Source organism: Equus asinus, chromosome 5 (assembly GCF_041296235.1).
Source record: "Equus asinus isolate D_3611 breed Donkey chromosome 5, EquAss-T2T_v2, whole genome shotgun sequence".
In the NCBI taxonomy this organism is placed as follows: domain Eukaryota; kingdom Metazoa; phylum Chordata; class Mammalia; order Perissodactyla; family Equidae; genus Equus; species Equus asinus.
Genome location: NC_091794.1, coordinates 79,259,088 through 79,287,011, shown reverse-complemented (window position 1 = coordinate 79,287,011; position 27,924 = coordinate 79,259,088). Strand labels below are relative to the sequence as shown.

At 52.5% G+C, this 27,924-nt stretch overlaps 2 protein-coding genes across 37 annotated transcripts in view; one reads left to right on the top strand and one right to left on the bottom strand.

Moving 5' to 3' along the window:
• The first annotated feature begins 95 nt into the window (after positions 1-95).
• On the top strand, positions 96-9,304 carry DMAP1 (DNA methyltransferase 1 associated protein 1). 2 transcript variants are annotated; one of them, XM_014867506.3, is made up of 11 exons: positions 96-223; positions 440-588; positions 1,129-1,220; positions 1,485-1,680; positions 7,001-7,159; positions 7,271-7,438; positions 7,713-7,898; positions 8,057-8,128; positions 8,439-8,511; positions 8,659-8,954; positions 9,190-9,304. In XM_014867506.3, the coding sequence occupies exons 2-11, from the start codon at positions 484-486 to the stop codon at positions 9,247-9,249; spliced, it is 1,407 nt and encodes a 468-aa protein (XP_014722992.1). In that variant the 5' UTR covers positions 96-223; positions 440-483; the 3' UTR covers positions 9,250-9,304. The 2 variants fall into 2 exon arrangements, with proteins under 2 accessions (XP_014722992.1, XP_014722991.1); XM_014867505.3 differs by having other exon boundaries at positions 176-261.
• Positions 9,305-9,717: 413 nt separating this feature from the next.
• The window catches only part of ERI3 (ERI1 exoribonuclease family member 3), a 126,646-nt gene continuing 108,439 nt past the window's right edge, over positions 9,718-27,924 (bottom strand). For 26 of the 35 annotated variants that reach the window (XR_011503435.1, XM_070510079.1, XM_044770625.2 and 23 more), the window contains one exon: positions 9,718-10,254. Coding sequence is in view for 34 of the 35 variants with exons in the window: in XM_070510079.1 (XP_070366180.1) it covers positions 10,172-10,254 (83 nt within the window). In the remaining variant the exon portion in view is untranslated. Of the gene's footprint in view, positions 10,255-16,517; positions 19,978-20,402; positions 20,623-27,924 lie in introns of those variants that run through there. The other 9 variants (XM_070510068.1, XM_070510086.1, XM_070510067.1 and 6 more) reach the window with 4 other exon arrangements.

Sequence of the window (27,924 nt, the reverse complement as noted above, 5' to 3'; positions counted from 1 at the left end):
CGAAAGGCAACGCAGCAACGTAGACGGAAAATGCCAGAAAACGGGCAGTGGACGGTCACGACGGGCTCATGGGAGCCTAGGACTGTGACAGGCTCCGCGCCGGCAGTAGCTTTCACGCTGGGTTGCCAGCCGGCTCCATTTCCGCGCAGCACAGACCGGAAGTGTTCGCGTCGGCCACATTTCTAAAGCGCACGGCCGGAAGTTTCTGTCCGCGGCTTTGCAGGTATAGGGGAGCGGCGGGCCCGCAGTCAGGGAGTCCAGGTGCGGAGGCGCTGGGGGTTCGCAGGCAGATGGGGCCGTTAGGGAGACCTGAGCGGCGGGACACAGGCGGAACCCCGCCCTGAACTGCGCCCCCTCTCCTCGCGGCCCGCCTCTTCGCCCCGCCCCCACCTGGGGCTGAAGTGGCTCCACCCCTGATCTGAGCCTGGTCCCTCCTCAGGCACTGACCCTTGACCTCGGGGCGCTCCCCATCTCTTGGGCGCGATGGCTACGGGCGCGGATGTGCGAGACATTCTAGAACTCGGGGGTCCAGAAGGGGATGCGGCCTCCGGGACCATCAGCAAGAAGGACATTATCAACCCGGACAAGGTAGCGGGCGTTTGAGAGCGTTGGGTAGCGGGAGTGAAGTGATGGGGAGGAGTGACAACAGAAGAGACGGGGGAGGTGATGATGGGGTGCTGCACTTCTAGGGAGATGGGCTGTCAAAGGTGTGACAGAACGGGACCGAGAATATGTGTCACCTTGAGCTGGGACAGAGGAGGGACACCTGTGGGAGATGGTGGGGACCAAGAAGGTCTGACACTTGTAGGAGAAGAGAGGACTCAGACAGCGTGACACTTGTAGGATAGTGGGGGTGGGGGGTAGGTATCTAGTTGGTGTGACATTCTGAGAGATGGTGGAAAAGTGTCCTCTACTCTGACAGGTGGGGGAATCTACCCAGCTGAAGTGGGGGTGGGGAGGGGAATGACCTGCTCAGAGTCGGGGTGCCCTGGTGAGTGGGTTTCTGTGCCTTCATAGTGTGTCATTGTACCTGTAGGTGCTGGTTTGTTCAGGGGTTGAGCTGGGCTAAAGAATTTTCAGGGAAGGGAGTCTAGGCCGTGGTTCCTCTCCTGTGGTTTCCCTCCTCAGAAAAAGTCCAAGAAGTCCTCGGAGACACTGACCTTCAAGAGGCCCGAGGGCATGCACCGGGAGGTCTATGCACTGCTCTACTCTGACAAGAAGCAAGTATTAGAATCCCAGGTCCCGCACGCTCTGGTCCCTGACCTACCTGCATGTCCCTAACTCCTAGTTTTCTCTGCTAATTCTTTCCCCGCTTTCCCTCCCCAGCCAGCGTTCCCGCTTGTTTAGTAGGATGCAGGAGGAACTCATATCCCTTGCTCCAGGACATGACTTCCTTGCTCCAGGGTAGACCAGCAACCTGGGCCCAAAGGCTCTCTACACACCTTCTGACTCTAACCTCTCACCTCCCTAAACCCTGCTGCCAGGGATGCACCGCCACTGCTACCCAGTGACACTGGCCAAGGCTACCGCACAGTGAAGGCCAAGTTGGGCTCCAAGAAGGTGCGGCCCTGGAAGTGGATGCCATTCACCAACCCAGCCCGCAAGGATGGAGCTATGTTCTTCCACTGGCGACGGGCAGCTGAGGAGGGCAAGGACTACCCCTTTGCCAGGTTCAATAAGGTGAGCCACCACCATCTGGACATAGGCCAAGGTTGCCCACCTGCTCTGAGCTACTTGCGTGAGCTCTCCAGTCTCCTAGGGTTGGCTCCAGAGACATGCTCAGGCCTTTGTCCCAACCATGGTTACCCACTCAGTCCTCATGGCAAATACCTGCAGGGTGGGACTCTGTGAGGCTTTTCTGCCTGTGGGATCCTGTCCTTTGCTGGACCTGATCTGGGTTTTGGTGGCTTCTCTTGGGCCTTCAAATGTCACTGTTTCTCAGAGCTGGATCCTAGGTGCTCTACTCTTCTCGCTCTGTGCTCTGTGCCTGTGTCTCATTTACCCTGTGGCTTCAGTTGCCCTCTCTGTGCCAGTGACCCCAACTGACTATCTCCACTCCAGAGCACTAGTTCCCACCTATCCAATCGTTTACTTAACGTCTCTCCCTGAAGGCCCCACAGGTACTTCATATCAGGTAGGTCCCCTTGAACAGAACTCCTAATCTTCCCTCTATTCTCCACCCCAAACCTGTTCCCCATGTCAGTCAGTGGCACCACTGTCCACCCAGTTGCCCAAACCAGAAACTTGGGAATCATCCTTAACTTAGCTTCTCCTTAGCTCTCAATTATTTCAGTCAGCAACGGGACAAAGAAGGTAGGAGACAACAGATAACAAACATGGAAGCAAATAAATTGGCTTCTTTCAGGTAGGAGCCATCAATAAAGTGAAAGCAGGATATGAATGGGATATGAAACGAGATAAAGAGTGAACTTGCAGGTGTAGGGTAGGCCTCCTTTAGATAGGGTGGTCACAGAGGGCTCTCTGGGAAGGCGGCATTTGAACTAGACCTCAGTGATAAATCTAATCGTTGAGTCCTGCTTGTTCTGTTTCCATAACAGATCACATCTGCCTATGTCCTTCATCCTCTGTGCCAGCACCCTAGTCTAAACTGGATTATCTCTGGTCTAGATTACTGAAGCTCACACAGAGAAAGCCTTACCCAGACTCACCCAGCCCGGGAGAGGCAGAGCTGGGCCCGGCTAGGATTTCCTCGGCCACTGTTTAAGCCACCATACAATATGGCCTCACAGTCCCTGCAGCCTGGAGCAGCCTAGACTTCAAGCCTGAAAGCACTAGCAGCTTGAACCCAGGACTCCCAGTCCTGACTTCTTTTCCCTCAGCCCAGGATAGCTAGCTGCCCCGGACACCTCCCCCAGACGGCTCCCAGGCTTCTCACACTCAGCACATCCATGTGTGCCCCATCATTCTCCCCCATGCCCCAAACCTGGTTTTCCCCCGTCTCACCACCATCCTTAGGCCTCTCAGGTCCAGTGGAGAGAGAAGCAGGAGATGTAAGGTTGAGAAGGGACAACCAAGAGGTGAGGTGTTTGAGGCAATAGGAGGGAAGGTTGGATGAGACTATTTTAGGTGAAGACAGAAGAATGTTCATTTTGTATTCAGTAACTACTGCTGCATGCCAAGTCAAGCCCTAGGCATTGAGGACGCAAAGATGAATCAGACACAACATCTGCCCTCGAGAAACCCTCCACATCGTTGGGGAGGGGGTCTGGGGAGGCACAGGCAGTTACAGTTTGGTGGGATACGTGCTATATTGGGAAGACCTGAAGGTCATGGAAGCTTCCTGAAGAAGTTCGAGCTTGAGTTGAATCTTGGAGGATGTTACCAGGTGATATTAGGAAAGGAGTGCAGTGACTTTCTCAGGTGGAGGGAACAGAATGAGCAAAGGCATAAATAAAAAACCAGTCACATGTGTGGGTTGCTGCGGGCCTTGCCCTGCTGATGAAGCCTAAAGCCCAAGGTAGGACATGGTGCGAGAGGAGGTAAGAGGGTGGCAGCGACCAGGTCAGGCAGGGCGTGCCAGCCAGGCTCAGGATTTTGGGCTTTGCCCTGATGCCTTTGGGTGCCACTGACAGATTTTGAGTAGAGTAGCGTCAGGATCGGATCCGAGTTTTAGAAAGGTCGTGGTGACTGTGGGTGGAGAGTGAAGTTGGAGTAAAGGAACTATGATCTTCCCTTCAATACTGCTCATTCCTGGGGTCCCGTTCTCAGTCCGTGGCTCCCCAGCTACTCTTTTGCTCAAGCCAGAGACACAGGTGTCACCTGTGACAGCGTCTTCCCTCCCCATCACGTCCAGTTGCCCAGTCCTGTGGTTTGTCCTCTAAGGCCTCTTGAGCCTGTGCCCTTTGCTTTCCCTTCCCTGATGCTGCCTCAGTCCAGGCTTCTTCGCTTCTCACCTGGATCGTTTCTAAATCCTGCCAGCTGCTCTCCGGGCTCTGCTTTCACACCGTCTGTCCTCATTGCTGTGAGGGTGGTGACCATATCACTCTTCTCTTTAAAGCTAACTTTACTGGCTCCTGTCACCCTCAGGATGGATTCCAGACCCCTCAGCTGGGGACACAGGCCTGCAGCAGCTGGCCTCTGCTGACTCAGGCTCTGTTCATGCCTCTCCCTGTCTCTCCCTTTACCTGTTTCCCTCACATGTCCCTGATTGCCGGGCCTGCACACATCAGGCTCTTTCTCTTCATCGCTGTGTTTGTGTTGCCCCCTCTCCCTGGATTCTCTCCTCCATCTTCCCTCACCAGTTTACTTCTGCTTATCCTTAAGACTGAGCCAGGCCTCACTTACCTCTTCCCTGACCAACCCTTGTCCCCACTGTCATTCATTACACCCTAGGCACACCTTTGTCATCAAACTTGCCATACTTACTCAATTATTTTTTCACTTGGACTGTGAAAAGGCCCTTCTCTTATTCAGCCGCATGTCCCCAGCATAGGTCTGGCAGACACCTGATAAATAGATATTTTTTTCCCCTCCCCAAAGCCCCAGTACATAGTTGTATATCTTAGTTGCAGGTCATTCTAGTTCTTCTATGTGCGATGCTGCCACAGCACGGCTTCATGAGTGGTATGTAGGTCCACACCCAGGATCCAAACCAGCAAACCCCAGGCTGCCAAACTGGATTGGATGAACTTAACCACTTGGCCATGGGACTGGCCCCCCATGATAAATATTTGTTGAAAGAATGAATGTCTCTCTCACTTGGCTGTGAGCTCCTTGAGAGCAGGACTGGCTACAGAGTTCCTGAGTATTTTTTTTTTAATTAAATGGAATTGAAATGCATAGGAGGGATATTTAAGCTAGCCTAGGAAACCAGAGAGACTTCCCAGAGGAGATGATGCCCGAAAGAGATAAAAAAGATGAGAAGTTATCTAGGTAGAAGGGATGTGGAAGTGAGAATGCATTTTAGGCAAGAACAGTAGAGGCTGAGGGGGAGAGCCTGGTATGTTCCAGAAACTGCTAGTCATTTGGGTAGAACTTAGAGTCCGTGAAGATCGATGGCTGCAGAGAGAGGCCAGGTCATTCACCCATGTGTTCATTGACTGAGTCAGTAAATATTCATTGATAGCTTTAGTGTGCCTGGCCCTGTGCTGAACCTGGAAGCTAAGAATGAACCAGGCAACCCTTGCTCTTGAGGAGTTTGCGAATTATCTAGAAGGCACTTTTAGGGTAGTGGGGAGCCTTTGAGGGGTTTAATAGGGATGGTTGGGTAACATGGTCAGATATACTAGAACAGTGCTTCCCAAATTATCTTTGAAGGACAGTTTTTTGTTTTTATTTGTTTATTTTTTTGTGAGGAAGAGTGGCCCTGAGCTGACATCCATTACCAATCTTCCTCTTTTTGCTGAGGAAAATTAGCCCTGAGCTAACATCTGTGCCCATCTTCCTCTATTTTGTATATGGGATGCTGCTACAGAATGGCTTGATGAGGGGTGTGTAGGTTCATGCCTGGGATCTGAATCTGTGAACCCCAGGCTGCTGAAGCGAAGTGCCCAAAAACCACTATGACACCAGGCCGGCCCCAGGAATTTTTTAAAATTTCCAATCGATCAGAGACTGATAAAGATAGTAAAACTACAAGAAAAGACAAAATACAAGTCTGTTTCTTCATATTAGATCCAGCATTGTATGATTGCTATAAAACTGTTATAAAGATTTCTAAGTGCCTACTCTGTTTCCCTGCTTATCATAGACAGTCATAGCAGTTTGCAAACAGCACTGGTCTGCAGGCTGTCCTTTAAGTAGCACTGTTCAGAGAGATCACATCTTGGCTGCAGCTGGAGAACTGCTTAGAGGCAGAGAGACCAGTGGGGAGGCTGTTTCTCTGATCCAGCAAGTGGTTGTGGTGGTCTGGACTGGGATGCAGCAGTGGAGATAAGAGATTCCAGAGGTAAAGGCACGATTTGGGGAAGGGGTGGGTCTAGAGTAAAGGTGGGAATTAAAGATGCCGCCCAGGTTTCTGGCTTGGGCATCTGGTTGGGTGATGGTGATGCTGACTGAGGTCTGGACTGGAGGAGATAGATGTTTGAGGGAGGGTGATGAGCTCAGTACTGAACATATGAAGTTTATTTTTTATTGAGGTGTAATTGACATAGAATGTTGTTATTAGTTTCAGGCGTACAACATAATGATCCAGTATTTGTATATGTTGTGAAATGATCACCACAATGAGTCTAGTTAACATCTGTCACCTGAACATATATTAAGTTGAGGTGTATATGGGACCTGCAGTTGGAGATATCCAAGAGGCAGCAGGAAATAAGCATCTTGAGAGCAGATTCAGAGCCAGTGTGGTCTTTGATGGAGAAGAGGAACTTCCCTGGTCCAGACTAGCATTGACTCTGTCCTGGGGTCTCTGCCTGACATACCCGGCTGGTGGTGGTGCTCTTTGTCCCTGAGGGAGGTCTGGGGGACAGAGTGTGGGAGAGGGGAGGCAAGGGCATGGGTGCATATGTTGGGGGTAGGATTCAGGCGCCTTCTCTCTAAGAGATGTGACCTTAGCCAGCTCTGGGGGAGCTGCAAGTCTCACTGTCACCACTGGGTGGCAGGAATGCTTCAGACAAGTGTTCCATGGACTAGGGGATCCCCAGCCTTTCTCCAGTATTTATCCTTCTGCCCTTCTCCGAAGTTGACCTTTGGACTCCACAGAAGTGCTTACATGTGGGCCCCTCACCTTAACGATAGGGGCAGGAGCATATGTCCTGTTACTGAGGCTCTGGAGCTGAAGACATGGTGAAGTTGCTCCTGGAGTAAATACAGAGGCACGCTGCAGTCCTAGAGCCTGCCAGGGCCTCTGGTCAGGCAGAAAGTTTCTTTCTTCACTCAGGAAACATCATCTCCAGGCTGCCCTGTGCAGGGCTCCAGGCAGAGGTTTTGCTTTTTCTAGCACAGGGATTGGCAATAAACAGGAGGGGCTCTGGAGGAGCCTGCTGGACATGACATGACGTGGGCATGCCCCAACTCTCTCCCTCTGTGCCAGTAGACTGTGCAGGTGCCCGTGTATTCAGAGCAGGAGTATCAGCTTTATCTTCATGATGACGCTTGGACTAAGGCAGAAACTGACCACCTGTTTGACCTCAGCCGCCGCTTTGACCTACGTTTTGTAGTTATCCATGACCGGTATGACCACCAGCAGTTCAAGGTGAGCCGGTGTTGTGCAGTTGCATGTGTGGCAGACCAGCTACCTTCATGCCGTCCCTTTCACGTGCCTCTGAGCGTTCATTCCTCCCTTCCCCTTTGTCTTTATCCTCAGAAGCGTTCTGTGGAGGACTTGAAGGAGCGGTACTACCACATCTGTGCCAAGCTTGCCAACGTGCGGGCCGTGCCAGGCACAGACCTCAAAATACCAGTATTTGATGCTGGGCATGAGCGACGGCGGAAGGAACAGCTGGAGCGTCTCTACAACCGGACCCCAGAGCAGGTCAGCCCTGAGCCCCACAAACTCTCCTCCGTGCCCTCAACTCCCTCCCCCAAGTCCCCTTACCTCCCACTGGTACCTGCATGCCTCCCCGCACCCCCACCCCCATCCTACCTCTCACTGGCCACCCTCCCTGCCCTCCATAGCCCTTCACCTCCCTTATGATCCTTTACGTCTTGGATTCCTTCACAGATGGCCCAGCACCCCTTCATCTCCCTGTCTACCCTCACTCCCCGATGTGCCCTCACACACTTCTCAGCATCTCTCACTTTCCCAGGTGGCAGAGGAGGAGTACCTGCTACAGGAGCTGCGCAAGATCGAGGCCCGGAAGAAGGAGCGGGAGAAGCGCAGTCAGGACCTGCAGAAGCTGATAACAGCGGCAGACACCACTGCAGAGCAGCGGCGCACGGAACGCAAGGCCCCCAAGAAGAAGCTACCCCAGAAGAAGGAGGCTGAGAAGCCGGTGTGGAGACTAAGTCAGCCCAGCTCAGCAGGGAGGGGTTGCCTGGCACAGGGGACCCGTAGAGAAGGGCTCTGAGGCATCCAGAGCTGGCAGGGTGCTGGGACTAACACTGGGCCTCTCCCGTGACACCTTGGTCTCTATAATTCTTTCTCCTCCAGGCTGTTCCTGAGACTGCAGGCATCAAGTTTCCAGACTTCAAGTCTGCAGGTGTCACACTGCGGAGCCAGCGGGTACGTGAGTCACCTCCATCAACATGTTTGGGCCCTGGGCTCTGGAGCCCGAATGCTATAGGCCATGGGGCTGGAGCAGTAGGAGATGTTGTGTCATGTGCTGCAGAGAGAGGTGGCCTCACTAGGCTCTCAGGGGGATGTGGCCAGGCTGAGGTCACAGCTTTCACTATATTCCACCTGCTGGCTATTTCCTTTTCTGACTCAGAGCTGTCTCCAGGGGCTAACATCTCTACCACTCCCCAACTGATTTAGTCCCCTTCATCCTAAGCCACTTGTGGGGGAGAGGGCTTAGCTGCCTGGGTCATTGCAGATGAAGCTGCCAAGCTCTGTGGGGCAGAAGAAGATCAAGGCCCTGGAACAGATGCTGCTGGAGCTTGGCGTGGGTGAGTGTAGGGAATGGGCTCCACCTCCACAGGATGTACCCATCGGAGGCTGTGGATGAAGGCTGGGCAGGGGGAGGGCAGTTCCTGGTGCTGGCCCTTCACCACATTCTGGCTTTGCCCCTGTGCCTTGCACCCACCCACCTGCAGAGCTGAGCCCAACACCCACAGAGGAGCTGGTGCACATGTTCAATGAGCTGCGGAGTGACCTGGTGCTGCTCTATGAGCTCAAGCAGGCCTGCGCCAACTGCGAGTATGAGCTACAGATGCTGCGGCACCGTCACGAGGCACTGGCCCGCGCTGGCGTGCTGGGGGGCCCTGCCACACCAGCGTCAGGCCCGGCCCCGGCCTCTGCGGAGCCAGCAGTAGCTGAACCTGGTCTTGGCCCTGATCCCACCAAGGACACCATCATTGATGTGGTGGGCGCACCCCTCACGCCCAATTCGGTAAGAGCCTGGACAGGTTGGGAGAACATGAGCTGGCCCTGCATGTGAGCACACGCACATGTATGTATATGCTCTGCTCCCTTTAGTGCCCGTGACAGGAGTCGTCACTCTGAGAGATTCTGAGACTGAGAGTAGCAGTGGGTGGCCAGTGGGCATCACCTTCCTGAGAGTGTGAAACCAAGTCTGAATCAGGTCTCAGGGGCCACTGACCTCCACACCTTCTCTGTCTCCTCAGAGGAAGCGACGGGAATCGGCCTCCAGCTCCTCTTCTGTGAAGAAAGCCAAGAAGCCGTAAGAGGCCACAAAGGATGTGGGTGATGCTGCTGTGTAAATAGAGCTGCTGAGTTGGACTGGGCTGCTTCCTTTTCCTTCCCACCACTTCTGATGCCCCTTGCTGGGAGGGTGGGCAGGAGGGAGCACTACACCCACTCCATGGGGGTGGCATGGGGGCTTGCCTGCCTAGAGGCCCTTAGCAGCCCTCTAATCACTAACTACTGCCAGTTTTGCCCAAACACCTGTACTGGGGAACACCAGTGGTCCTACACTCAAGATGGTCCACACATGGCAGTGGTCTCAGATACCCACAGCTTCAAACATAACTTCGTGCACAGACAGTCCCTGTGCATATTCAGTGAGGGTCTCACAGCTGCTCCAGTCAGCACTAGCTGCACTGGTGGTCTTGAGCACAGAGCAGCCTGGAACACAGTCTAACCTCTGACAGCATCAGGCACAGCATGGCCTGGTTCACACACACACCCAGGGCTTCGTTTCCCCGACTTTATTCAGTGGCACGTTCACAGCGGGGATGGGGGTAGACACAAGGTGGGGCCTGATCTGTCCTGGAGCCCTGGGGGCACCACACACCATGCACTACGGATGGGAGGGGGCACAGGGGGGCTTGGTGGCCCCTGCAGAAGCCTGTGTACCAGGGAGGAGGCGGTGAGTGCCTGGGTCCCCCTAGCCCAGGCCCACAACAGGAAGGGCTAATACTGGGCTGAGGTTGAGGGGTGGGGGTGGGGGGGGGGGGCACAAAGTGCCTGCTCCAGAGGGGCCACGTGGCCAAGCCCTTACCCAGGGCACAAGCCCACAGGGCAGGCTGGGGGACACTCTGGACGTAGAGCTGTGCCACTCTCCCTTTTCCCCTCTGGTGAGGGGGAGGAGGGTTCTGGGCTGGGCCAAGCAGCTACCCTGTCCTGCCCCATCCCATCCTAGGCCAATCAGAATGGCTTCGATGTCTGCTTGAAGATGAAGCCTCGATATGCGAGTGTCTTCATGATGTTGGCAATGTTCTTGCAGTCATCTAAAAAGAGGAAGAGAAGACATTTAGATGGGCCCCAGCTCCTCCCCTTTGTGCCTATTTGTGCTCTTACATGGGTGGGGGGTGGGAAGCAGGGTCAGATTCAGGAGCCACAGGCTCTAAAACGGGATCCTGGTCCCTAGTGGCAGCATCTTCAGCTTCAGGTTGGGCTGGGTGATGCTGGGCCGGCAGGAAGCCTGGTCTCAGTGCTTCTCAGCCCCATAATTCATGCTGGAAATTGGCCGCCGTGTCCCGCCCCGGCCCCAGCGGTGATGTATGGGCGCCGTCGCAGTAAGAAAAAGGCAGAGTAAATGTGTAATTTCTCCCTTGACGGCCCCCGGCCGCTGGGCGATCCTTCTTGTTGCCGCCGCGTGGGGACGGCCCGTCCGCCACACTCCGTCTTCCCGCCACCCGCCTTGATGTCTCCATTTCATTACTGTGTGGCCATTCATCACGCCCATGGCCAGGGTGACTTTGCCGGCACTTGCGTGTGTAGATGTGGCCCAGACCATAATCACTGGTGACAAGGCACAAGCCTTGGCACTTCCAGGCCAGCGCTCTGGGAAACTCCCACCCTGGGGACAGGCTTATGTGCTCCAACAGCAACCTGCCTGGGCATCTGCTCCTTTGCAGCCCAACAGGTGGAGAGGGTCCAGGTTTGTGGTCCTTTTAACACCCTGGCCAGCTGCTGTCTACTAGATACACCTGTGTACGCCCCAGCCCTGCCTTTCGCACCTCAAGAAGCTCAAAGCTGGTGTTGGTCAGGCTTTAGCTGTGTCTCTGGCCGTATCTCAGGTTAAATATGTACGTGCCTGCCAGACCTTGTCATAGCAGTTTCTCCAGTATTGGTTCCGTGGGAAACAAAAACTGTCCTAGAACTCTGGTGGCTGCTGGAACAGGTACTCCAGGACCTCAGTATCATGGACGTGGGTTGGGACTTGTCCCACCACCACCAGCAGGAGGTGCAGCTGCCCAGCGTTTGTCCCTCTGTAGTAAGCCCAGGGCAGAAACGGCCCAAGTGCCTGGGTTTGTCTGTTCCACTGCCCAGAGCTGCCCCAACGCCCCGTCCCTTCACCTGCCTCTCCTCCCATCCCTCTCCTACCTCCCAAAGATGCTCCTGGGCCATCACCAGGACCTCAGCTGCCACCAACCCTCATGGGATTGATGCTGTGATTGCAGAAGTATCATACATTGATGTCATAATCAGGTGTGTAGGGGGTGGTAAGGTCAAGGTGGGGTCAGAGGCCTCCACATCTGTCAAGGACCAACCCCTTCCACTGAGGCCCACAGCCTGTCCTTTGCAGGACCTTAGACTAGAAAAGGGGACCCACCAGAGCTAGAAAAGGGCTGTGGGAGCGGGAGGAGTCGCTGGTCAGCCCAGGGCCTGTATCATTAGCCAGACACCAGCTCTGCAGACCCTGCTTAGGGCACATAAGGTCTCTGGGTTGGGCCGGACAAGTCACACAGGGTTCTGTCTTGCAGAACTCAGTATGAATGTACCCATGGTGGGTGTGGGCATGGAGAGGTGACCCAGGACCCAGACACGGGGACACCTTGTTCCTGCAGGGACTCAGGAAGCCACAAGGGTGGGTCTGAGGCAGAACAGTGGGAAGACAGATGGATAGGTAGTGGCGGCCATGGCAACTCCAGACGTGACCCATCCCCGTGGTTTATGGGCCGGACACGCGCCCCGCTCAGCTGAGGCCCCATCATTTGTCTCCCTTAGTGTGTGTGCCTGTGCTGTGGGGGTAGAGGGTGGAGGGAGGGGGCTTTGACAGGAGGAGCTTGGCAGTTGACAGGAAGGGGAACCGGGCAGGAAGAGCTGTGCAAGAGGGGTGGGGGTGGGGATGGGACAGGAGGCCCCCGGGAGGAGGGAGGGTTACCAGAGGGCCCAGGCGCTGTGATGGCACCATCAAAAGGGCTACAGTAGGGTGATTTTCTTCCCAAATAACTCTGGCCTCGTCAGGGCACCTCCAATCCTTCCTATCTCCTGCACTCTGGGGACCATGGCCGCTGTGCATATTAAGAATAAGTCCCCTCGTTATCTGCAATTACCCAGTGGCCACACACCTCATTTCTTCCAGCAGAAAAGAAAATTAGTTTTCTATTGACTTCATCTGGCTCCTCCCTCATTGCTGGTTAAATCGCTCAATCTACCTCCCCCTGGCCCAAGTGAATGTGCCCAGCCCCTCCCCACAGGCCTCCAGCCATCCAGTGGGTGAGCACTGACCTCCCACTTGTGCCTGGCCCTGAGCCGGGAAAAGGTCCATGTGCCCCAGTCTCTGTCCTTGGCCTCTCCCCACGCTACACACTGGATGGTTTCACCCCGATCCTGAGACCTTCAACTATCCCTGAAGATCACCACCATCCCCAGCCTGGACTTCTGCTGGAGCTCCAGACCACAGATCCAAACGCCTCTGGAACATCACTTTTCTAGATATCCATACAAACTCAAAACGTCCAGTAATGAACTAATTTTCTCCCCCAAGGTTCTTCAGTCCCCTGTGTTCTCCATCCCAGTGAACGACACCCCAAAATGCCCAAAAAGAAACTTGAGAGTCAGGCTTGACACCTTGCCCTCTCCCTCACTCCCTAAATCTGATCAAATATGAACTGAAGATGATTTTATCTTCTGCCTGATCATCCACTACCCTTCCTTCTAGAAGCTGCCCCAGGCCAGACCCCGCCATCTCTTGCTCTTAGGACAACAGCTTGTCCTCCTTTTCTTCCCTCCAATTCATTCTCTTGTAGCCAAAGTGATCTTTCATATACAAATCTGATCATGTCCTTTTCTCTTTAAATCCCTTCTGCGGTCCCCTTGCCCCCACTTTCAAGTTTACATGCTTTAATATGACTTACAGGTAAAGGCCCTACAAAAGCGGGTTCCGGCTACCTCTGGTCTCACCTCTACCACTCTCTACCCCAATCCCCATATTCCAGTCTCAAGGAACCACTTAGTGTTCTCTGAAAATGCCATGGTGGGTTTTGGAGTCACACAGACCGGTTCCCAGTCTTAATTTTGCCCATTGGCTGCGTGCCCTGCGGCAGGTGCTTGACTTCTTTGGACTTCAGGTTCCTGCACTAGGGGTGACAATGGATGCCCCCCCCCCGGTGTCATTGTGAGGACTGAACAGGTGATACACCCACATGCCTTTGCACATGCTTCATGTTTGGAATACCTCTTCTCTTCTTGAAGGGAAGGCAAGGATGCTAATTTTATGGATGACCCAATGGTGAGAAAGTGTATACTGTACAATCTATAGCATAGATGACATAGAGGCCAGCACATTTAATGAAACTGTCATTCACTTCACAAACTGACTGCTGATCCTGTGTACTGGGCATTCTGGAGTCTAACTTGTTGCAGCTGGTCCATTATAAAGAAGAAAGAGAGACCCAGATTGGGGAAGACAATTGTTCCAGTTCACCCAGCAAGATAGTGGTATGGCAGTTATGGGCTTCCAGCCCAGGCTCTTTTTCTAGTCCTTGAAGCCTTCATAAAAGTCAATGCTACCTCCTGATGAGTTTAAAGTCAATGGCACAGTTAGAAAATGAAGAAAACTGGGCAGAAGCAGCACAGAGACAAATCTGGGGCTTTAATAGGCCGTAAGTTCAGAGAGACAGCAGCACATGGTGACAACCTGGCCTCTTGGAGAGTCCTCTTATTGAAGCCCTGGGCCACCTGGGTCAGCAGCCCCACCTGCTGGCACCACTCACTGAGCTAATGAGGCCAGCCTGAAGCTGTTATGGGGAAGTGGTGGGAAGGGTGGGGGCCCACATTAGAGGTCTCCAAGAGCAGGTCTTCCTCACCTCCACATTCTAGAAGACAAATCTGTTCTTATGTTCCTGCAGGGTCATCAACTTGAGACAAGATGACACTCTTCTGTTCTTATCTGGGCATGAATAGTCTTCACTTTGGAAATATTTTTATATTGCCAAGACTATAATGGCAGGGGTGCAGCTGCATCAATCCCTCAGAGAGGTGAGTGGGGCTAGCCCCTAACAAATGATAAGCTTGTTGGCTGGGCCCAAGGGCAGTCAAATATCTGCTTGGCAAAGGTGCTGCTAGTGGAAAGGTGGCTCAGATGGCTTAGGACACCCTGTGAGAGCTCACACAGGGCAACCACCTGAGGTGTACACATGCTCCAGTTAGCTGCTCTTTTCTGGGAACTGAACCACAGAGGACAGGAAGCAGGGCCTGGGCCAGGGCCACCCTCGGAAGGGAAGGGGCCCAAGGAAACTCTTGGAGGACCATTTATTCATGCACTCATTCCTTTAGCAAATACGCAGTGACACCTTCTGTGTGCCGGGTGCACACATGCCATTCTGGGTCACAGGGCTGCACAGACCCTGTAGCTCCCTGCCATCAAGGAGCTCAGAGACAGACCTATCAGTCGTGCAGTGTGAGCAGTGCTATGAGAAAAGGAGGCCCAGAAAATGCACCTCGTTCAGTCCAAGGATCCAGAAAGGGCTCCTGGAAGGACAAAGTCAAGCCGAGCTCTGAGGGGCAGGTGGGAGGGGGCTGGCTAACAAGTTGGGGTTGAGGCGGGGAGGTGTTCTTGGCATAGTGAACAGCAAAGGCACATTTCTGGAGGGGAAATGTAGAGTGTCCAGAATGATTTGAAGTCTAGCAGGTAGTGGGGGTGATGAAGACTAAGAGGCAGGGGAGTGGCAAGAGATGAAGCTGCCAAGGTCAGCAGTGACTGGCTAGAGGAAACCCTGAAGAGCCCTGAATGCTAAGCTAAGGGGCTTAAGATTATTCTGGGAATGATGAGGAGACACTAACATGTTTAGGGAGGGACAGGACAGGACCAGATCTGTTTCAGAATTATCATTTGCGGACTGGAGGGCTAAACCTTGAGGCAGAGACACCGATAAGCAGGTTGTACTATGGTCCAGGGTAGAAAGGGCAGCCCAGAACTAGGCCAGTGGCAGTGGAGATAGAGGTGGAGATACATCGGTGATGTGGAAAAGTGGATGGAGGCAAGAGATTTTTAGGAAATGGAATGAGCAAGTCTTAATGAGGGGATTGGGAGGGCTGGAGGAGAGGAGTCTCGGATCTTAGTGCCACTCACGGAGATGAGGCAAAGAGAGAAAGTGCAGGTCTGGGGCAGTGATGGACTTAGCTTCAATGTGTTAAGTCTTGAGATTTCTATGGGCACTTCTAAACTTATCAGGCATTTCCTTTACGGTTTCTAGGCCTTCTCCCTCCCAGTGTTATTAGAAAACTATCATATATTTTCTTTGAATAGTTTCAGTTTTCATATTATTTTAATCTGTCTTGGATTTATTTTTATCTATGGTGAGAAATAGAAGATCTCACTTTATTTTTTCCCTAGTGGACAGCCAGTTGTCCAGTCACCATTGATTGAACTGTCCACACTTTCCCCACCCTTTTGAAATGATGCCTCTATCAAATATACAATTCCCACACATGGTCTGTTGGAGCCAAGAAAGAGAACGAACAAGAAATGATCAAAGAGGCAAACTGGACTGGGGGCCAGCGGGGCAGCAGGGTGACAAGCTGCTGACCTTATGGGGCGATGAAGCAGTGTTGCCTAAAGGAAGATTCAGACACAACCTGAAGCCTCCTGCCTAAAAAGTGCAGCCTGGTAACATACCTTATTAGCGATCTCTAGGGGCTGATGAGAAAGGGCCAGAGCCCATGGAGCAGGGGCCAGCAAAGGGAGGGGTGGGGAGGAGAACAGCACAAGGAGCAGCAGCCATGTAAAGATGAGAGAGCACAAACCCCAAGTGTGTCAATATTCTAGAACCTCATTTTGTTGCCACATCTGTCTTTCTGTCTGGACATCTCGGCAGCAGCATACCTGAGAGCAAAGGGCCAGTGGGTCAATCCCGAGCCTACTCAACAAAGGACTGCCAGAATAAATATGTCCCCAGCACCACAAGGGACATACACTAAAAAATTATTTGTTGTTTATCTGGAATTCGAATTTAACTGATGTCCTATATTTTCGTTAAATCGGCAACTCTACACTGGGGGCCAGCATCTCAATTCAGGATACAACAGCAAATGGTAGCTCAAAGGAAGATGGGGGCCACGCAGTGAATTTAGGACTGAACCAGCAGAGGGCCCCTGTATATCCTCAGATTCTGGGTTCGAACCCAAATGCCATCATTTACTAACTGTGTGAACTTGACCAAGTTACTGTACTTCATTTAACCTCTCTGTATTCCAGTTTCTTCTTCTCTAAAATAGGAATAATAATGATTAATTACAGCAACTACTTCCCTCAAAGGCTTGTTAGAAAGATGAAATGAGTTTTTATTTCTGAAGTGCTTAAAATAGTGGCTGGGTTAGTTATCATTATTGTTGTTGTTATTACAATAATATTGTTATTCCAACAGTTATACCCTGATATCCCACAACCCCTTGTTCTTTGTCCCAGCCTTGGCCCACATAATCCTCTGGGCCCCAAGATGGGCTACCTTGGCCCACCCGACACCCTCTCCTCAGCCACAGACTCCCTCTCCCCGCAGACACCCTCCCGCAGTTCCTTCCCGCTCCCTTGGAGACAGGGCCCTTGCAGCCTCAACTCCAAAGTGACCCCTCTTCTAGCCCCTCCCTTCGGCCCCCTCCACCCCACTGAGGTGCCTGGAGGTGCCACAGGGCTGATGGTGAAGGATGATGGTGGTTCTACAATAAGGGGAAAAGGCAATTTCATCTTGATTAGCAGGCGATTTCTCTCTCCGTAATAAGCGTGCTCCAAATAATTAGCGTGTTTTACGTAATAATGAAATTACAGAAATGCAGTCCACTTATTCAAACAACTCACCATTACCATATTTTTAAATATTAGACTTAATTAGAGTTTATCACTTCAGAGAAGTATGCGGACCGAAGATGTTTTTTAAAAAATCCTCATAAAGTGTTTATTAAGCGCTGGTAAAGCTAGGATAATGATGTGTTTGGAAATTAAGGCAATCAAACACTTACCGCCGCTCCTGGAGGCCGGGCATGGAAATGAGGCCATTACACGCCCATTACCCGCCAGCTCACAGCCACTTAGGGGGCGGGGAGAGGATGCGCCTGGCCGAGAGGGCATAGTGCCTGGAAACGCCTGTGCCAACATCCCACAATAGCCTGACCAGTAAGCACAGCATCAAACCCCTTATGTCACTTATATCACACTTGGCTACCAGGAGCCCAACTCAGACTTGGCCAGGCAGATGACTGGTTTGGCCCCAAATGCCACAGAAGATACCCAAGACCAATCCTGATCCAGACTCCCAGGCCAGGCAGGACACATCAACTCTATTCAAACTCCAGTGCAGAATGGGGACAGAAGCCAGGTTGGGCAGCCAGAGAGGTCAATGAGAGGAGGTGGAGGTGGAGGAAGCTATGGACCCAGAGCAGGTGCACCACTCCCAACTCTGGGCCACACAGGAAGGGGTAGCTAGATTGGTGGGGAAGGATCTAGGAGGAAGCTGGGGAACTGAGCTGGGAACCAAAGACGCAGAGGAGCCAGGGGTCAGGCTCAGGAACACACCTGGGGACAGACCAGAATCAGGCAAAGCAGGCAAGAAGGGTGGCGGGAGAGGGGCTGATAGCTCCAGGCCCCATTTATCCCAGTGAATAACTAATTCCAGAATTTATAGTGCTGGGTTTTTGTTCTGTGGCCATTTATATCTGCGAGGGGAGGAAATGAAGAGGCAGCGCGGACGCCACATCTTTCTGTGTTATTGCTTGTCTGCCATTTGCAAATCATTATTAATTGTGGGCCCTAGTGGCGGGCCGGGTGGGGGCCGGGCTGGGTACATCCACATAGCTCTTCATCAAGGACCCCAGCCGCTGCCCCAGAGAGCCAATTACCCCACCCTGATTGGGATCAGATAAAGAGGGAATTTTTACAAATTAGGGAATAAATAGAATTTCCACACAGGGCGCGGGCAGGACCTGAGAGGCTGTAATGAAAAACCATCCGTCACCATCAGTGTGGCCTGGGCACGCAGCCCCGGCACTCCCTCCCCTTGTGGGCCCACCCTAATGCTCAGGGGCCTGGGCGTACAGGTCTAAGGACACCCCAACCCCTCCAAGGCACGGAGAGGAGTTCCCCATTGGGCTGCGTGTACACCCTTTGCGCTGAAGAGGCCTAGGCCTCAGCTCTGACACTGTCCCTAGTGCCACCTCTCCCCTTCCCTCTCTGCCTCTCCCTCAGGTTCTTGACCAGGAGGAGACTGAGGCAGTCCTGAGAAAGGCCAGAGCTGGGAACCACAGGGCAGAGACCATATCCATGCCCCTAAAGCTATGGCAGCCCTAGGGCAGAGCCCCAGCCCCGTGGACTACTCACTCTGGGCTCCCATTAGCGCTCCTCCCCTTGGATCATTAAATATGTATATCTTATTACACGCCTTGTTAGAGTATCGAGCTCTATTGACTGATGATAAATCCTGAGCCTCGTCCTGGCCATAAATTTATCTGGAGATGATGAAGACTCAATAATCTAGTCAGGCAGATAATATCATCGGGCCTTAAAAAAGATCATTACATTATATGTCAGAATTAAAAGTGAAATACGCTGTAGTAACAGGGCGGCTGCTCTGGCCATTACAACGGGTGCCCGCCTCCCCCTCCTCATTCCCAGCCAAGGCCCCATCCAGGTAGAGGGGCCAAGAAGCCTCGCTCTCCTCCTGGCTCTGGATGCCAGAGCTAGAAGTGCCAGAGGATAGCCAGATAACCTAAGGCCAAGTGAAGGAGGCCTGGCTGGGGAGAGGTTAAGGGTTAGAGGTGGCTACTGAGAACAGCTGAGCACATCCGCCATACCTGGCCACCACCTCTGCCCCAACTAGGCTTCCACCTGACGCTGTCCTTAGGGGTCTCCTGTGAGACTGTCTTCTGTGGGACCTTGAGTGGCTCCAGTGGGAAGGTGACAGGCCTCACACCCTTCAGAATGGTCTAACCAACCGGGGCAGATTCCTTCCAAAATGAGGACACTGGGATACGAGAGGTTAGACTACTTGCCTGCACTGCCCAGGCATCTGTGACCCGGCCCCAGACCCACGTGCCAGCAGCCTATCTGAAGCCTTTCTTGTGAGCATGTGCTATCAATCCAGACCATGGCCACCTCCTTCCCAAGAGACCTGCCTGTCACAGCCTCTACACCCTGTCCTTTGAGAAACTTACTGCCAGCCTCTTGGTTCTTAGACCTCAGCACTAACGACCGTTTCCATTGTATCTTATTTCCACCCATTTCCACAGTCACGCCCTCCACCTTTCTAACATCTTCCACTGCTCTTCCTTTGAAATATTAAATTCAAATATCTCTAGTTACTGACAATAATACACTTTTTCTTTCATCGCATGGAACCTTGAAACCATTTATACCTCTACTCTCTCCCTCCTGTCTTCACTTTTTTCCTGTCTGCTTTTGACTGCTTACCCACAGCCATTCCCTCTCTGCCAAGCTGGCAGAGCCCACTCCTCCCTCATGTGCAAGGTCACTCCTCCACAGTTGGAGCCATTTGTGGTGATTCTGTCCCCCTCGCCAGCATTGGTTTAGGGGTGGCCCTGTGTTCTGGCTCCTGAGACAGGAGGGTAAGTTTGCTGAAAGACCTTCAAGGAAAATTTCTTCACTCTTAAGAAGAGAAGCACAAGGGGAAAATAGTCCTTTATATTCTGCTGGATGTTTTCATGTCTGCACATAATGTCTGGGACTGCAGAAACCATCTTCCAACCTTGAGGGGAGCTGGCCTGCAAAGAACGTGCTGAAGATAAAAGAACAGAAAAATGGAAAAAATCTGGGTCCGTGATGACATTGCTGAGATGCTGAATTAACCAACCCTAGGATCACCTTATCTTCAAACTTTTGGGAGATAATAAATCCACTTACTATTTAAGATAGTTTAAATTGGGCTTTCTTTTTCTTGTAGGTGAAAGCATACCAACTCATACAGAATGTAAAAGGCAGGAAAGAGAAGGACATAACAAATGGACTCTATAACGTAAACTTGGCAGAATGGAGGAGGTAGGGCAAAGGGCAACGAGGACACTGCTATTTCAGGCTAGGAAGCTGGTAACCCTTGTTATGCTCTCTGCAAACATTTGATCAAATTGTTTCTTTCTATATCTCAGGACGCTTGCCACGTTGCTAAGAAGGCTAAGAGAGTCAAGTTTAGACAGGAACCCACGTGAAAACAGAGAGAGAAGAAAATACAACTTTACTAAGAAAGGTTTTTCTTATGTCTATAGGTTGTAATCTAAGTTGATTAAAAGTCCACAGCACCACAAAGTGTCATCAGAGGCTCAGGTTTCTTTTTGCCCTGACCTTTTCAGCTTGTTGCTTACAATTTCCAGGATATCTCATGGTCCAAAATGGCTGCTGGAGCTCCAACCATCATATCCACATTTTACTAAAGAGGAAGAAGGAAAAAGCAAGAATAATGTACCTTCCAGCTAAGTCACTTCCCTTTAAATATTATTCCTGGAGGTCCTACACAACACTTTTCCTTTATCTCACTGGCCAGAACTCAGAGACATAACCATATCTAGCTGTATGAGATGCTAAAAAAAAGTAGTCTTTTAACTGGGTACATACTGCTTCCCCTAATTACTGGGGCTCTATTTAGTGAGGAAGAAGGGCAATGGATGTTGGGCATGTACCAAGAAGTTTCTGTCCTAGCAACATAACCGATACAGCTCACTTTGGAGCTTGGATTCCATGGTCCATCATCTCAATCCTTTCTTGCTAATATTCTCAGCCCTCTTGCTCCCTTTTCCTTCCATCACCCTTGCCTGGAAAGACCCAAACTCCGCCTTCTCTATGCTTGCATCGAGGCTGAGTGTGACTAGAGAAAATCACACCATATAGATTTGTGCCACTCATAAAATCACAGTCATCAACCTCAAGTGGGTGTATAAAACTGCCCAATCTTCTATGTTCCTGATCAGTGCGCAGGCTCTGTCTCCCTTTTTCCCTAGCGACAATTTCAAATTTTCTGTTTTCCACAAATCTCACATCCCTTAGCCCCAACATCACCCCTGCCCTCCTCACCCACACAATCCTGTCTCCTACTTCACAGGAAACACAGATGCCACTCTTCTGCATCTGTGCCAGTCCTCTGTTCTCCTCCTGTCACTTCTAAAGCCCATCCCTCCCCTGCACCCGGGTCTGGTGTCTAACCCTACTGCCTTTTCAGGGCCTTACATTATGAGTAACTCCTTTTCTCTCTGGTCCCGCTTCAGTTGTTTCCTCTGCACTGCTTCCTTCACAAAAGCATGTAAAATATTACATCTCTCCCATCTTTAAAAACAACCTCCCTTTAGCTCCTTTTTCCATGTGGCTAGTACCCCATCTCTCCTCCCTTTTATAGCCAAACTTCCGAGTTGCTACCCCTCCAGGCCTCATTTCCTCATTTCCTACCCTGCAATCTGATTTCCCACCAGTGCTTTACCAAACTGCTTCCTCTAATGATCCCCATGACCTCCTGGGGCTGAAGGCCAGTGGAAGCTTTTCAGGTTTAGATCGACCCAGCGGACTATCTCAGGCCTTGCTTGGCTTCAGTGACACCACCTTCTCTCTCCATCAACCCTCCTCCAGCTCCTTGGTACCTTCTTATTTTTCTGAGCACCCCTAAGATGTGGGGTTGCTCAGAGCTGCCATTGGTCCTCTTCCCTTTTCACTCTCTACTTTCCCCAGGCAATTTTATCCACCCCTTAGCTTTATTTACCACATATTTTCCAATAATTTCTAAATCTATATTCCCACCACCACCATCCTGGTCCAGGGCACCACCGTCTCTCATCTAGGGGATAGCAGTGCCCTCCCTTCACAATCTCCTCCCTGGTGTCCTTCTAAGCCACAAATCTGGTCATTTCACTCCCTGTCTTAAAACCCTTCAATGATCCTGGAACAGAAAAAAGACATTAGTTGAAACACTGGTGAAATTCAAATAAGATCTTTAGTTTAGTTAATAGCATACTACCCACGTTAATTTCCTGGTGCTGATCATTGTACTGTGATTATGTAAGACGTCAACATGAGGAAAGCTGGATAAGAGATATACAGAAACTTTTCTGCAAATGTAAAATTAGTTCAAAAAGTTTGAGTTAATTGAAACAAACAGCCACCTCCCAGAGGTGCCTCACGGCTCTCAGGACAGTGTCCAAACTCCTTTATAAAGCTCCGGGGTCTGCCCAGGTTCCCCTCTTGGCCTCATCCTTCCCACTCTCCTGTTGGGCCAGGGGTTCAGCCCTCTTTGGCCTCTTGCCTTTTCACTCGCTCTTCCTTCTGCCTGGAAAGCGCCTCCCTCACTTCTCAGCTGGAGCTCTGCCTTGTTCCTCAGAACGTAAGCTTGCTGTTTCCTGAGGGGCCTTACCTGGGTCCCCACATTTGCATTAGGAACCCCTTCTGTGTGCTCCCATAGCACCCAATGTTCCTGCATTGTGATTGCCTCTGTCACCCCTGCTGGACCACAAACCCCTTAAGGGCACTGATGTTATCTACACAGAGGCCCTCGGTAAATATGTATTAGGTGGAAGAAAGGAAGCACTGGAGGAAAAGATCAGGGGACAGGACCACAGGTGACCTACTCTAGCCCTGACATCTGCCACTAGAAGCCCGGACATGCCCAGGCCCTGAAAATCAGTCATGATCGTGTCCCCAGCTTCCAAAGTGCTGGAGACTTTGGCCCCTTCCCCACCTCTTCTCCTTCCTAGTATCTTGATTTCAAGACCTGCTGTGCCAGGACACTGACTGGGACCTGAGCTCTCAGCACTCTGGCCAGCCTGTCCTGCAAACCAAGGCATCTGGGGTGGTAGCAGTGGTGTTGGGCCCCCCCAGTCCTAGCCAATGATGCCCTGGAGAAGGGCCTAGCTATGCCTGGGGACTCTGGGAGGGGGGCTGCCCTCCCTAAGCCCAGTCCCACCTGGTAAATATTTCATCCTCAAGCTGCTCAGCTAATCCCTATTAATTTCAATACAGCCGCCTTGCCTGGCTCAGCTCCCAATGCATTATTTATCCCCTTTGTTTGTTTGTCGCTAACAGGTGGGCCCCAGCGGAGGCGCTGACTGGGGACAAGCCTACTCCATCACAGTGTGGTGTGAATTAATCATGAGGACTAATGGGAACCACCTCAGCCCGAGGCACTTCGCTAACCACCTCCCCTCAGTGCACTCCCCCCACCTACCCCGGCCCTGGCACCCAGGGGTGGGCCAGGGCCATTTCAATTTACCTCAATTCAAAACAACACATTTTATATACTATCTGCCCACATAAGTCAGACACTGTTTCGTTTTGGGGATACAAGCTGAACAAAACAGACATAAGTTTCTGCCCTCAGGGAACTTACAGTCTAGTTGGGAGAGAGGCATTAAACAACTTATTTTTTAATTACCACCAAGACAAATGCTATAAAGGGGAGGTGCAGCGTGCTATGAAGGAGCAGTGCACAGGGGAGGGGGACCCGACCAAGTCTAGGAGTCAGGGAAGGATTCCCTGGGGAAGCAAATTTGAAGCTGCACTGTGAAGGATGAGCAGGAGTTAATTAGGCAAAGGGGTGAGAATGGGGGGCTCCCAAGGCAAATAAAACCATATGGGAAGGCACTGAGGTGAGAGAAGGCATGGCAGGTTCCAGAATATGAGGGAGGGCACTGTGCCGGAAAGCAGAGGGCATGAGGAGAGCAGCTTGAGAAGGGGTAGGGGACCTCGCCTACACCAACAAGACCCAGCCTGGGGACGCTCTTCTCCCTAAACGACCAGCATTTGTCCTGGTGGCTTACCAAGGAGTCATCCTGAACACTCCGATACAAACACACACTCACAGCCCCTCTGCTAACTAGAGCAACATCTCATTTCTTGGCCTTGTGCTTGTGGCTCCTGAGAGGCGGTCAAGATCACCAATCCTCAGCTGCAAAGATCAGGAAACTCAGGTAAGCTCTTGGCCTGCAGGCTTGCAAGGGGCCTGTGTGGGCCTCTCAGTACCCTGAGGCCTAGGGCCATGGACCCTGCGGTGGGACCAGACCTAGGGCTGGGAACACTGAGCCACCTCAGCCACAAGTGCTCACGTTGCCTCCCAGCAAGGAACATCCCTCACCTCTGAAAACCCAGGACTGGCCTGTCACCCAGAAGACTCAGCAAACATCCTCTGAATGAACAACTGAACAAAAGTGAACACCCCACCATCTCCCAGAGGGATCTCCTCCCAAGACACTCCCCTCAAAATTTTCCAGAGATTCAGAAAGAGAAGGGAGCTAGCTTGTACTCAGGGTTTTACAGTACTTGCAAATGCATTATCTCCTTCACCTTCATAGTAAGCCTGAGAGGTAGGGGCCAACATCAGCCCCATTTTTTTTAAAAGATTGGCACATGGGCTAACAACTGTTGCCAATCTTTTTTTTTTTTCTGCTTTATCTCCCCAACCCCCCCATACATAGTTGTATATCCTAGCTGCAGGTCCCTCTAGTTGTGGGATGTGGGACGCCACCTCAACGTGGCCTGATGAGCGGTGCCATGTCTGTGCCCAGGATCCGAACCTTGGGCCGCTGCAGCGGAGCGCGCGAACTTAACCACTCGGCCACAGAGCCAGCCCCCTCAACACCATTTTAAAGAGGAAGAAACAAGGCTCAGGATGGTGAATGACTTACTCAGGACCACACAACCTGGAAGTGATGAGCCTTAACTAGGAGGAGGTCCGCTTGGCTCCAGGCTTCTGGCTCCAGCATATCCATAGATCCACCCCCTCTGTGGGCATTTCCCCAGGGATCTCTCTTGGTGGTTCCAGGGACTCTAGCTCTCCATAACCATCTAAAAGGCACCTTGTTTATGAACCAAATGTAGCTCTGCCAGGGCAGAGGCCTCACTGTGCACATGGTCAGGGTTTGTAATTCTATTCAAAGTGGCCACTTTGAAAATCCATATGTCTCCAGGCTCCCCGTACATCATGGTGTCAAGTCCTGGAGCAGAGGCATCCATCAGCACCTCCCAACGCCATGGTCTGTGTGCCCACACGCCTGATCCCACCGCGTGCCTGTCCTGGGCTCCCGGCTGCTGTGGCGGCACTTTCTCACCCTGTGCAAAGGCTCACGCTTGGCCCAGCCTTACCCTTGCCTCAGACTGGTCTGGCTGCCGCGTCTCTCCACCCTCATCCCAAACGCCTCCTCTGCCCTACCGGGTCTCTGCTCTCTTGGAGCTAGGCAGCCAGCACGGAGGCAGCCTCGATAACTCGCTAACGTGCTGCCCATGCTGTTCTTAAAAATTTATGACTGTGCAACATGAAAAATCCGGCTGAGGAGCCGTCATTAGCGGCGCTGCCTCCCTCCCCCACCAGAGCCGCCCTCGTAAATTGAGATTTATGGCTGCAGCAGGCGGGGCGGGGGCGTGTGCAGGCGGTGAGGACGTTGTAGGGGAGACAGGGAGAGACCGATGAGGCAGCGGTGGGGCCAGGGGCTCCCCCCTGCGGCAGCTCCAGTTTATCACAGTCTGCAGTGATACCTACTAAGAGGAAGGTCAGGCCTGGGGTGTCAGCATCGCACGTGGATTCCGCTTAGCGGTGGGACTGGAGGGGGAGGGGCCTATCCTATGCCAATTACTGGATCCTTTAGATGTAGGGCCAACCAGATCTTGAGGTCCACGTGCCAAGCAAAGGTCTCTTAGTAGGAGGATTTGGGGAGGGAGAAGGTTGGACCTAGGGAGGAGCCATCATCCTTGCTGGGGTCATAAGGCCTGGGTCCCCAGAGTCAGCTTCTCCAACCAGAAGCATCTAGATGGGGCTGTGATTGTGGTAAGGCAAACAGAGAATGGGGGAGGCAGCAGAGGGAGGGAGGATGTCAGGCACCTCACCTTCTCTCTCCTTTTTCTGGTAGGAAGAGCCGATGGAGAGGATATTAGAGGCAGGAGTGCAAGTACTGGACTGGTCCCATAGCCTCCCCCCAGAGAGGCCAGGCTGGGGCTGAAGAGGAGGTGATCCCACAAGTCTGCCTCCCTCCTGCAGGCCCTGCCTATTACCTCCCCTCCGCCTCCTCCCCTGCTCACTTAGCCCTGTCAGCCAGGCCATTATGAAATTGGGGTTTCATTTACAGACTAATTAAACATTACAGCTTGTTCACAATTACAACGCGGGGATGAGGGAGTAACTAATTACGGAAGAAATGAGCTAACATTTATCTCTGTTCCCACCCTCCCTCTCCCCACTGCCCCCCCCAATCTGGCTTCCTCCCACTCTCTGGTCAGTACCAGCTCTCTAGGCTTATTTCCTAGGGTGGGGGACTGGAGGGGCCCGGTTCCCACTCACCCTGGACACAAGATCCGACTGCTGTTCCCAGCTACTCTGGGGGAGGGGCTGCGCTCCCAGGGCCCTGCCACAGGAGACAGTCAGGGCTTTTGTGCAAGACCCTGTGGGTGTGACTCAAGTAGGGGACCCTGTGATGGTAAGCGTGGCCGTGACGTCTGGGGTGCGGGTGTGGGGGGTGTTCTGGTGTGTGAATGTGACGGTACTGTGGGGCTGTGTGGCTCTATGTATCTTTATCTTGTGGGGCAAGGTTTTGGTGTGACTGCTGCAGACAACTATTTGTGTGATGGGGTATAAGCGTGAATGAACCATGCTCTCATCCCCAAACCCCAGGACAGACTAGAAAAGAACTAGGTGGTTGCAGGAGGTGATGCTCAAAGCAGGCCTGGAACGTGGCCCAGGCAGCCCTGTGCCCAAATCCCCACTGGGCGGCCCCATTCACTTCTGCATGCGAAGTAAGAGAGGCAGCAGGGTTACCCTGCTGTGGGGCTCAGCCCATCCCTGCCCTCAGGCTGGCCTTGGCTTCTGGCCAGATGACCCCCTGGGGCCCAAGGAGCCTCCTGGGGGTCTGGGGTGCCCCCTGTTGGCAAGAGTCTTGGGGTCTGCCTGGCCTGCCACAGAGTTTAATAATAGTAACAGTGAGAGTAAGCGTTTCCATCCTTCCTGCCTTTGGGCAGAAGAAGAAAGGAAAGAGGAGGGAGAGGAGGGAGTGGAGGGAGCGGGCTGAAGGGAGGCTTTGAGGCCTCAGAACTCACATCAAACGGCCGGATCTGGGCCTAATTGTCTGACCCCTGCCCCTGCCTTCAATCAGCTCTGCGGCTCCCCGCCCGCCCCTTGCCTAACTAGCAGCCATGTTCTCCTCATTAGGACAAGTTCCCCTTGCACACGTGTCCCCGGACATGTCCCCAGCCCTCCCAGCTCCCAACCCTGCCTGGTGGGAGGGTACTGCAGGGACCCAGTTTTGGAGGGGCCCCTGAGACAGCTATACCCTCAGCCACCACAGCTGGCTGGCCTAAGCTGCTCAGCCCCTCTCTCTGAGCTGCAGGGGCCTGGATGCCACGTGCTGTGACATATCCCTAGGCGGGCTCAGCTGCTGGGTGCATTCTGTCCTCTGTGTGTCCTTCTTGCTACAGCCCAATTGTCTCAGACACACAGCTCCTGAGGGCGGGATGCGTTTGAATCCTGTCCCCTTCAGTCTGGTTCAGCCTGGCAGGGGATCTCGTCTGGGTCAGGGTCTGTGTTTAGAGGCTAGGAGCTGAAGGAACTTGCCTGCCTACTGTACAAGGATGGTTCCCTTAAATGGATCCAGGCGTGGTGATGTGTGATGTCTGAGGCTGGTGGCAGGGCAGTGAGGAGGTAGAGCTTGGTGGTTAAGAGCTCTGACCCTAGACAGATGTGTGCTTACATTGTGGCTCTCCCACCTCCTTG